This window comes from Podarcis raffonei, chromosome 2 (genome assembly GCF_027172205.1).
Source record: "Podarcis raffonei isolate rPodRaf1 chromosome 2, rPodRaf1.pri, whole genome shotgun sequence".
NCBI lineage: Eukaryota > Metazoa > Chordata > Lepidosauria > Squamata > Lacertidae > Podarcis > Podarcis raffonei.
In genome coordinates, this window is record NC_070603.1 from 51,961,712 (window position 1) to 51,972,429 (window position 10,718).

The 10,718-nt window shown below is 44.4% G+C and overlaps 1 protein-coding gene across 1 annotated transcript; it reads right to left on the reverse strand.

Annotated features, from left to right (window-relative positions):
* Positions 1 to 1,692: 1,692 nt before the first annotated feature.
* Positions 1,693 to 6,223, reverse strand: EFCAB9 (EF-hand calcium binding domain 9). The gene is made up of 4 exons (XM_053376609.1): positions 6,037 to 6,223; positions 4,409 to 4,557; positions 2,974 to 3,150; positions 1,693 to 2,079 (listed from the first exon to the last, which is right to left on the reverse strand). Exons 1-4 carry the CDS (start codon positions 6,170 to 6,172, stop codon positions 1,924 to 1,926), a joined length of 618 nt encoding a protein of 205 aa, XP_053232584.1. The 5' UTR covers positions 6,173 to 6,223; the 3' UTR covers positions 1,693 to 1,923.
* Between the last annotated feature and the right edge of the window lie 4,495 nt (positions 6,224 to 10,718).

Consider the following 10,718-nt stretch of genomic DNA (forward strand, 5'->3'; position numbering starts at 1 on the left):
ATCCAAACCAGTCAATCTGATTTGAATCATCCTTGTTAGGAAGTTCAAATGATCTGCTGAATATATTAAAATTATAGCCATGGTAATACCTAGATAATTGCCTTAAATTCAGGACCCCTTAGGGAGGTGGGGAGAGAGGGGGGGGCAAGCAAACAGACACTAACTGCCTTGGAGAAAAACCCAGAGGTTAAATCTTGACAACCAGAGATGGTGATTATTTTGCTGATATCTCTTCATCTCTGGGAAGAGTAGAATTTAGGCAGGTATAGCATGACAACTGAGTGCAGGATTGGAAGATCCTGGTTTACACCTTGCTGCAGCTGTTCATTCACGAAGTAACCTTTGGTAGGACACCTTACATTGCAGTGACCCTTTCATTGGTGCTTCTCTGTTTCCTTTTAATTTTTTGCCGCACAGGTTATGCTTTCTTTCAAACTGCGAGTTATCTGAATGGGGGGGGGGGGCGTTCCCACTTTGCTAACCTTAATACAAAGTAGTTGTTATTTCTGTTGATCTAAATGAACATCTTGTAGGGTAAAACATTTCCTTGTCCCTCCCTGCATTCTCATGGTCTGGGGGATGTGCTCTGAAATGATGTTCTTGTGGTGCCCAGATATCTGATTGTTTTGATCACCACTCTACCTAAAAGACCTCAAACTTGCCCAACCCTTGAGATCATCATCTGAAGCTCTTTCTGTCATTCTGCGTTCAAGGAAGGTCTAAAGGATGGGAATGTGAGAAAAGGCCTTTTGTAGTAGCCACCCATTTTACCCAGGGAAGCCTGCCTGCAATTGCTTCGGCACCAGGCAAGGATATTTTTGTTTTCCCAGGTATTTGGCAAGCACTGAGGGTCTGAACTGGCTGTGACTGAACAAGACCTTGAGGTCGTAGTGGATAGCTCAATGAAGATGTGGACTTAGTGTGTGACTGCTGTGAAAAAGGAAAATCCCATGCTGGGGATCATTAGGAAAGGAATTGAAAATAAAACTGCTGATAATTACGATGCTGTTATACAATCCATGGTCCAACCTTTGTTCTGCATCGAGTGCTCTCCCTTGGGTCCCACTGCTGTCTGAGAAGGGTCTCAGCAAAAGCCTTCTTGGTTATATTCTGCTGCTGTTTTTAAACTCTCTTAAGAGCTCTTGGGTTTACAACTTTGTCTGTAGGTGACACTTTAAACTCTTGCATCATCATACCAATGTATTACAATAGAATAATGGACAATATTCAGCTAAATGTTTGTACTAGCGCAGTGGGAATTTCCCACTCCCCATGCATATCCTGCACCTTCTCCAAATTTGTTCTAGAGGGTTGGGGAAACTCCACAGAACAGTTTGGGGGGAGGAGAGGAGGGTAATGTTCTATTGTGCCCAGATAAATCCCTGCACTGATAAACATTCCTCCTAGTGCTGCATTGAAAAAAGCAGGGTGTGCATTTGTGGCAGGAGAGGGGGAGAGAGAGATGGCTACAGATTCTCACTTGGGGTTTTTGTCAATGGAATTGTCCCATTAGCGGAAGGGGATTTCTTCTCTTCCGCTGCCGCCAGCCCACCCCCACCCCCTCCAATGCCATGTTTTGGAGAGTTCCCTCTATCCTCCAGAGCAGGCTGTTGGGGTGGGGAGCAGAAAGAGGAGGGAGGAAAGTCAGTGTGGGTCTTCTTGCAGTAAGAGTAAACAATCTAGCTTGGATGGCTCTTTTTTGAAAAACTAACCTTTATTTATTTATTTAGAATGTTATTGTGTTTATATAGCCCAACACACATTTTATTCTCACTGTTCCCTTCTGATCTTTGTAAACAGCCTGCAAATTGTTTTTAATGAGTGTTTATCGTGTGTTCTGCTTCATGTGGTGTGGAGACGGGTTGTTTCGTTTTTTAAATTTCTGGCTGCCGGGGAAACAACACTCTTTTCTTCCATATGTAATTAAAGGTCATTGAAAGAAAATTCAGATAATGATTCTGCTTCTGCCGCTGCAGCTTCAGCCTTAGCTATCTGTTTCCTCAGTTTCTCCCTTGCCTTCCTCTGTTGTCTGTCAATGCAGAAGATAGTGAACATCCTGAACTCCTTGTAGTTCAGTTGCTGGTGATGGAAAGGAAAAGGTAATATTGCAGTTTAGTGAAATATCAATGGCTAGTTCATAAACAAGTATTCTATGGGAGGAACGTGGCATTTCCATCCTTCCCTTTAAGTCTTCTCTCTGCCCTTCTGAGATGGTCTTGAAGGTAAACGTCAGATCTCTCTAGTCAAGAATTTTTTTGTAGGCATTATGGCCTGCATTATCAAATGGACAAGTGGAATTTCTTACATGTGTTTCTGTATGTGTGTCTGCTATAATTAACTCTGAATCTTAGATGGGTAAGCAAGTCTAAGGCTAGCGTGCCTTTCATGTGTGTGGTATGCTTCCTGCACACAGAGGAACCAGCAGCTTCATGAGGTGCTGCTAAGTTGATAAAAGGGTAGGCTCAAGGGAGCTCAGGATTGTGCATGGTATTCTTGTGAACATAAACTAATCCTACCATGGACTTCTGAATGGGGTTATAAAATGGGGGTGTGGGACTGGATGTGGCTGGCGACTGGATGTTTTTAATTAAAAAAAACCACGCCATCCCATCATGCCAAGTTTGACAGGTGGGCAGGACTGCCACCCACCTGTCAATCACATGACATCACAGAGAACAATAGTGCGTGTTGTTGCAGTCTTAGATGAGGCTTCTTCAGCCTAATAAAAGTCAAAGACTTATTAAGATGGGGCAATATAGGGGGGTAGGGGAGGAACCCACACATGGGCATAGCCAGGGTTTTTTTGGGGGGCAGGACTTTTGTTAGGGGGGGAGAACTGATGTGATTGGTCAGTTAAGTATTTTTATAGTTTTACTGCCCCTCCCTGCCCCGCTTGGCTATGCCCCTGAACCCACATATCCCCATGCATTTGTTCTCTCACTCTCACCTACCAACAGGCACACACAATGTTACCTCATCACCAGAGATGTCAAAGTCCTTGAATATCTGACTCAGCTCGGTCTTTTTAATATTAAAGAGGAAGCGAGTGGATTGGAACTCTGCTGGGCCAACTGTGTGCCCTCCATCGATGTCCAGCAGCTCAAAAACTGGATGACAATGACGATACATGAACTGCTTTTCAAGGTGGTTCTGATCCCAGAAAGAGAAGTTGGAGTAGAAATTAAGTTTCTTTAAAAAAAATAATTCCAGCAGTATAAAACCCAAGCATTGGCACGTATGTTACTCTGATGCTATTGGGGGGGTATGAATTTTTAACATTCCTCATCTGCACATTCTGGTCTTTGTGTTTTGTTTTCTTTGAGGTTGCTATTAAGAGCAATGGGACCATTGTCTCAAATGGTGAAACTAGGATAAACCTCGCTGACGAGAACAGAATTTGTAGTCTCCAAAATGCAGTGGTTCCTGTAGCACTAGATTTGCCCAGATCAGTTTAATGAAAGATAAAATTGAGGTTGTCCAAGAACTTTGGAACTGGCAATGCATTGAGAATCCTGCGCAGTATGATGTCTCCTCTTGGTGTGTGTCCCTCCCCCCCACTTCCTCATGTGTTGGCTTCAGTGCAGAGATCCTAATCCTCCCTCAGATGCCAGCTTCAAAGCAGAGATCTGATTTAAATATTGGTTTACTAACCGGGATCTTAAACCACAATCTGATCCAGCTTAGTAAGCCACCAGTAAATCAGAGTTCCCTTTTTTGAATGTAATGGAGACCTCTGTTTAACACAGACTAGCATCTTTGTGTTAAAGCTGGGCAGGGTGGGGTGGGTGGATGCGAGGGAAGGAGAAGGGGAGCAGTGTGCAGGCCTGACAATTTCCAGCTTCCTCAACCATGATCATGCCTGATCAGTGGTTGGCCAAACTTGGGCCTCCAGCTGTTTTTGGAGTACAACTCCCATCATCCCTAGCTAACAGGACCAGTGGTCAGGGATGATGGGAATTGTAGTCCCAAAACAGCTGGAGACCCAAGTTTGGCCAACACTGCATTAGGATGATCAAAGGCATGGGCTCACAATCTTTTGTGGCCCAGGCACACATGGAAATCTAAAACCGTCATAGACACTTCAAAATACCCATTTCACAGAAGAATAAATAAAATGTGGGAACAAGCTACCCCTCCCCAAGGCAAGCAAATGCACTTTAAAAGGGGGGGAGCTGCAGGGGGCATTGACAAGCACCACAGCAGGTGTCTGGGAGTGTAGTGACACCAATGGATATCACATTAGTGATACCAGAACTAAGGTTTGTTTGTTTTTTCTTAGTGCTCGGTGGGCAAGTATTCTCTCTGGCTCCATATTACATTTAATGCCCCCTATTCAGCTGAATAGAATTTTTTCTGCTGCCAGAAGCATCTCCCCTACCCCAGCCTGGAATTGTGAAGTTAACTTTACCTCATGGGACATTATGATGCACACCAACATGTAGAATTCATCAAAGTTGACCTCCCCTTTGCCATCCCAGTCCAGTAGGTCAAACACCAGCATGATCTGAGCCTTGCTCAGGTCAGTTACATAGTGGAGAAAGTTGTAAAACTGCAGATCTGGGGGAAATCCACATAAAAATGTGTGTTTTAAATATGTCCTTAAATACATCCTTAATTACATATTCATCTCAGAATACAATGTGGTTTCCCCACAACAGAGCGACCAGGAGACCTCTTTTTACTGCCTTGTAAATCAGAGCATGCTCTTAATATTCAACTTTATCTACAAGAAAGGAGTAAGCACTTTCCCAGGAAATGTAAGTTTAGGCAATCGGACTACAGGAGAAGGTGGTTGGTACAGGTTGCCTCCATTACTTTAAGACTCAGTGAGAGCACCTGCTTGCAATAGATATGGCAGAGGGGCAGGGACAGTTTAGGCCATATCTCATTGCTCAAGAGCAAAGCCAAAATGCACACAGTCTTGAGGCATGTGCAAAGTTCCAGTTATACTGAGCATCTTGGTAACACACTCCCCTAGCAATAAATGTTCCCACAACATGGAAATCAGCTTCCCCCTTTGGATTGATTGGCACAAAATGTTTGGCATGCATTAGTAGGAAAGAGACGTACTCTTTCATTTGCCTTGCGTAATCCTCAAAGTGTTTGGGCAGTGCAATCTGAGGTCTGAAAGTAGTCGCAGAACTAGTACTGATGCTCATTAAAGAGCCATCAATTGAAGATGAATTTACTTGAAAACACATACTCATCATATTGTGCTTATATTCAAAGCATAAGTTAGGAGAGGCGATATTCAGAAAACACCCACTCCTACGTTTGCCCCAGGAATGGATTATGAGCAGATGAATTCTGAGCTCCAACACTGAGGAGCAGCTAGATGCAACAATGACACTTCAAATCACAGTATGCCAGCAGGAGGCTGAACCCTCCTGCAGCCATGCTTTGTCGCTCAAAATAGCTTTTTAATAAGCCATTTTTCTTCCAGTGTGGGTTTCTTCCGATTTTTAAAAAACTATAGTTTTTTTAAAGAAAACCTGTATATTTTCAGCAGGTGGAAGGCAAAGGATTCTGTTCTCCACAGCCACCTGCCCTACACTTAAATCTCCAAACCACACCCTGTCAAGTTATAGTTTATTGTCAGACCCAGTTCTGCATGTTGGGCTGCTACTGTTAAACCTAGTTTTGCCCTCTGAATTCCAAATACTAGGGACAACGAAGGGAAAGTTTATGCCTCCACATTTTGTGTGTAAACTTCCCAAGGGTACCTTGCTCATGCAGCAGTGCTAACAGTGTGCCCTCCCAGATATTTGGTCCAGTCCAGGGTGGTTCTTTTTATAATCTGGCTTGTGGCCAAACCCCTTAAGAATGAAAGACCACAGGCTTCGTTTCTGAAGACATTCTTCATAGTTCATGCACTCTGCTCTGATCCCCACCTCCCTCTTCCGATCAATTAGTGTGTGAAGTCCCTCTTTCTAGCTGATCTGAGGGGCAGCAACTGCTTGAAGGCAAAGTGAAATGATGCTGGGAGTTTCCGTTCACACCTTTGTGGCCTAACTTTAGCTGCTGTGTGAAACTTACCATTCAGAGAATTATTTTTGTGAACATCGAGCAGTTGAAAGTAGGACGCCAGGGCCCTTGCATTTCTGACAGATAACAAGCAGTAGATTTTATCCAAACACAAAAAGTGCAGGAAGCACTTGGGTTTCAGCTTCATCTTGCCGACAATGAAAACCGTTCACCTGCGGAATGCTGGCAGGTATTCACGGCGACGCCTGCATCACAGTCAAAGAATTCCACCTTGGAACCAGAACAGGAGGGTGAAAAGAGCAACCCTCCCCCCACTTCTACCGTGTTCAAAATGGGTGCTCTCTGCCATAAGGGACCCAGGGGCAATACATGACCAAAACTGGAAATGATCAAGTATTAATACTTTTGGAACAGTCCACAGAAAATGGGGGGGGGGGAGGTGTCATATTGAAATCAGTTGGATTAAGGCTGGGAGGGGGAAACGGGGGAGTCTCCAGACTACAACTCCCATAATCGCTGACCGTTTGTGGTGCTAGGATGATTTGGAGTTCAATGGCTGAACGTGCTCCTGCTCCATGGATTAAGCATTGATCTGTGCATTTTACCTTCCCTCAAATTGCAATCTTCAAGGTAGAAACAAAAGGGACAGGGGCAGAAAGTTTACTGCACAGGTTTGGGCTCCATAGCTTGTGTGCCCAGTAGGACGGTCAGTAGAAAATAGCAGACAGGGCTCCTGCACCTTTAATAATTGAGTAGAAGGGCCAATTTCAGCATGTGTAACTAGCAATGCAAGCAACACCTGCATCAATTCCTCCCTCTACACAGCTCTTAAAGGTGCAGGAGCCTCATCTTATTTTTTTTCACCTGACCACCTTACTACCAGACATTAAACTATGAATTCTGAGTCTTTTCCACAATCCTGATGTAAACTTTGCATGGACTGCCCTTTAGTATTGTAGACTTGGAAGGGTCTTCTTGTCTAAGGAAATGTCATGAGAACATCTTACGTTTCCGGGTAACATCATCCTTCGCCCAGGGCCCTCTAGAGTGGTGTGTTAGCCCACAATGGCCCAGATAGGTCAGAGGAATTGAGAGAGAGAGAGAGAGAGAGAGAGAGAGAGAGAGTTGCTCAAGGCCACCCAGGGAGGTTTGAAGATTAACAGAGATTTGAAAGTGGCTTTCTCACATTATCAGCTGCCTGCTCTCATTGCAGGGGCTAGGTGGGGTTGCCCCCTGTTGGTATCAGTCATTGTTAATCTTTCTACATGGGGCATCGTGAAGCTGTAACTCAGGGCATCACAAATTACTTGTTTTCGCAATTATTGTTTTTTTAAAAAATGTATATCTTGCTTTTCATCCCCCAAAAAAGGAAACACGAATTACAGCTAACAGCATACAAAAACCCACAACATCAATGTAAAACATAAAGAATAGTAACAACTTATAACCCACCAAGCCAAACAGTCTACCTGCCACTTATGGCAGGCTCTCAGGGCTTGGATCATTATTTGTGCTTTCTTCCTGGAGTTGCAAAAACAGGGTTCAATATCTGACAGGCTACATTGCTTAGAAATCTGTCTTATACAGAGTCAGGCCTTTGGTCCATTTAGACCATACCATCTACTCAATACCGGGAGTGAGGAACCTCAGTCCTGGGGGTCAAATGCTGCTATCTAGGCCTCTCTTTTTTGTCGTTGGTACTCTCCCCAGGCCATGGCCCTCAGTGGCCTGGCTTCGCACCTCATTCCCCCCCCAAAAAAATGTTTTATTCATTTTATAACACTAATAAACAACACAAACAGAAAACAAACAATACAAACAAATTCTTGTCCTATCCTTATTTTTTCTAAACATTGTTAGGTGAGCTTCCCCAAGCCCCCCCCCCCATCTGATTTTCATTTTACCTCATCTTTAGCAGTTTACATATATCATAATTTTTAACCATATTTTTATCACACTTACTTTTAGCATTAAAATCTTTGCATATTATCCCTTACAAATAATACTGTTTTAAAATACACTATCTTCTACTTCTAACCCTATAGCCTATATCCACTTCCAAAGCTATTCTAAGATGTTAACATATTTTTTCAAATATTCTTTAAACTTCTTCCAATCTTCTTCTACCGTCTCTTCTTTCTAGTCCAGGAGTCTCCCAGTCAGTTTGGCAAGTTCCATATAGTCCATCATCTTCATCTGCCATTCTTTGATAGTTGGTAAATCTTGTTTCTTCCAATTCTTTGCTAGTAATATTCTTGCAGCTGTTGTGGCATACAGAAAAAAGTAACATCCTTTTGGGGTATTTCCCCCCCCCCCACTATACCAAGTAAAAAGGCTTCTGGTTTCTTAATGTGTTTTTCAACACTTTTTTCAGTTCATTATAAATCCTTTCCCAGAAGTCTTTTACCTTGGGGCACATCCACCACATGTGGTAAAAGGTTCCTTCTTTTTCCTTACATTTCCAGCATTTATTATCATGAGTATGATACATTTTTGCTAGGCTTCACACATCATTAGGTGTGTTTTTTGCCAGACATGAATGTGTCCTTTAACAATGCCTCTTGCTTACGTAGATGGAGAATAGAGGAGGATGTATGAGCATGTGTAGAAACTGGCCCCTAGAAGGGTGGTCAGGAGGGAATGTGGCCCCTGGGTGGAAAAGCAGAACTCTGGGGTTTCAGACCAGGAGCTTTTCCCACCCCAGCTGGAGATGATTCAGTCTGGTGGGTCACAAGATGCACAGCCAAAATGGCAACTGGCAAAGCTAGTGAAGATTTACCACATAGCAAGTCCTGTCATTTCCAAATTCTGTAATTCCAAGCAGTTCCTCTAGATGTCCCTATTCATTTACATTTGTTAGTGTGTATGAGCGGCAGAAGTGGTCTGTTTCTGCCAAGACTACTGTACCAATCTAGTAGAATATTTGTTCAAGGTCCAATTAAGTCGAAGTATATGTTTCATTTAGTAAAACTGGTTCATGGATCTCAAAACAGGTTTCTCTAACATTATCCTATCAGTCCAGCTGCCGGATAGTACCTTTGCAAAACCCCATTGTGAGATGAGAGGTACTAAGCCAATGGCAGCCAAAGGGATGTGATACTCTAAGCCTCTGTGAGGTCATAGTGGAGTTGCAAGCTACGTGCCAGAGTAACAAAGGTCATCAGAGTAAATCAGGCAATCCTGAAGCTGGAAAGGCCTCAGAAACTACAGAAGTAAGCTTAGAAGAAGCCAAAGGAGAGAGAAGGGCCCTCAGAAGACAGGTTCAGCAAACGGCCATTGATTACAGCTGTAATTGTCTCATATTTGCTTGCTGTAACCCTGTCTAACTTACTCCTTGACATTTTTGCGAGGTAAATTTGGCATGACTTATAATAGGTGTGTGTGTGTTATGTTGTATGAAGCCCACTAAAGACATGCTATTCTGAATAATTTTATATTTCAATCAGAGGTGGCCCGCCCTGGCCTGTTCTGCCACTTGAGGCAAAAAGGGAATTGCCGCCTCCTGCTCTCTCCCCACTGCTCCCGTCATGCCACGCCACCACCACTTCAACACCCCAGCTCCCACCAGGTTCGGCAAAAGCCAGGGGGTTCCACAAAGTGTTGCCGCTTGGCTCCTCTGCCTTGGGGTAAGATGGTTTGCAGTACCGCGCACCATAACACCTCCGTGTGGCCAGCAAGAGGGTGGCGTTCTGGTGGTGACAGAACAGTGGAGTGAACATAGTGCCACCTCTTGCACTTCCGCTGCCTGAGGCAAGCGCTTCACCCAGCCTCATGGGTGGAGCAGCTTCGATTACAGTCACACCTCGGATTACAGACACTTCAGGTTGCGTTTTTTTGGGTTACGGACCGTCGAAACCAGAAGTACCAGAACGGGTTACTTCTGGGTTTTGGCGTCGCACATGTGCGGAAGCGCCGAACAGCAACCTGCGCAGGTGCAGACACGCAGCTGTGGGTTGCAAACACTGCGGGTTGCAAATGTGCATCCCTCACAGATCACATTCACAACCCGAGCACCCACTGTACAGTGTACCTCGGGTTAAGAACTTAATTTGTTCCGGAGGTCCGTTCTTAACCTGAAACTGTTCTTAACCTGAGGTACTATTTCTGGGTTAGTGGTGTCTAACCTGAGGTGTCTGTAACCCTAGGTACCACTGTATTCTGAATTAGGTGACTAAGCCACTGCCACCAAACCATGGGTACTGGTGGTAATATCATTAATTCCACACAAATATTGGTTGTTTACAAAGGCACCCATTCAAATACCGCTTCTACCACTCTTCAGGAAAGCAGTGGGGGGGTGTCTGTGTGTTTTTGCAACTCTAAAGCTAGTGTTGCTAATCAATGCAGAGCTACAATTTACAAATCGTTATCTGAATAAGAGACTCTGCTCAAGAATGACATTTACCACTCCACCATCTGAGCCAAGTCTGCTCAAAGGGAACTCCTGTTCCATTCAGTGGCGCTCCCTCCCAGGTAAGCGGGGTTGCTAGATCGCTTCTCGTAGTTCCTTTAGGACACTTTCCCCGACACGCACATTCGGAGCTCCCTTCCGACCATTTCCCAAGAAGTGATTTAATCTTTAATCCTCCCGGGTTTCCCAGAGTTAGAAAGTGCGCCGGCGGCGCACGAGATAATATCCCGCTTTCGGCTTAAGCCTCCTCGCGGGGCGGACTGGAGCTCCGTTGCACGTCTTAGCCACGAAGCCACTTGAGGGCCAGCCGGGACCGCTCGCT

What these genes read in the sequence shown, in the direction of transcription:
- EFCAB9 (XM_053376609.1), bottom strand. Translation starts at nt 6,172, where the DNA reads ATGAAGCTGAAACCCAAGTGCTTCCTGCACTTTTTGTGTTTGGATAAA. An exon ending in GCATCATAATGTCCCATGAG is followed by an intron (nt 3,151 to 4,408) that starts GTAAAGTTAACT and finishes TTCTGGGATCAG; the next exon opens with AACCACCTTGAAAAGCAGTT. An exon ending in TTGACATCTCTGGTGATGAG is followed by an intron (nt 2,080 to 2,973) that starts GTAACATTGTGT and finishes TTCCATCACCAG; the next exon opens with CAACTGAACTACAAGGAGTT.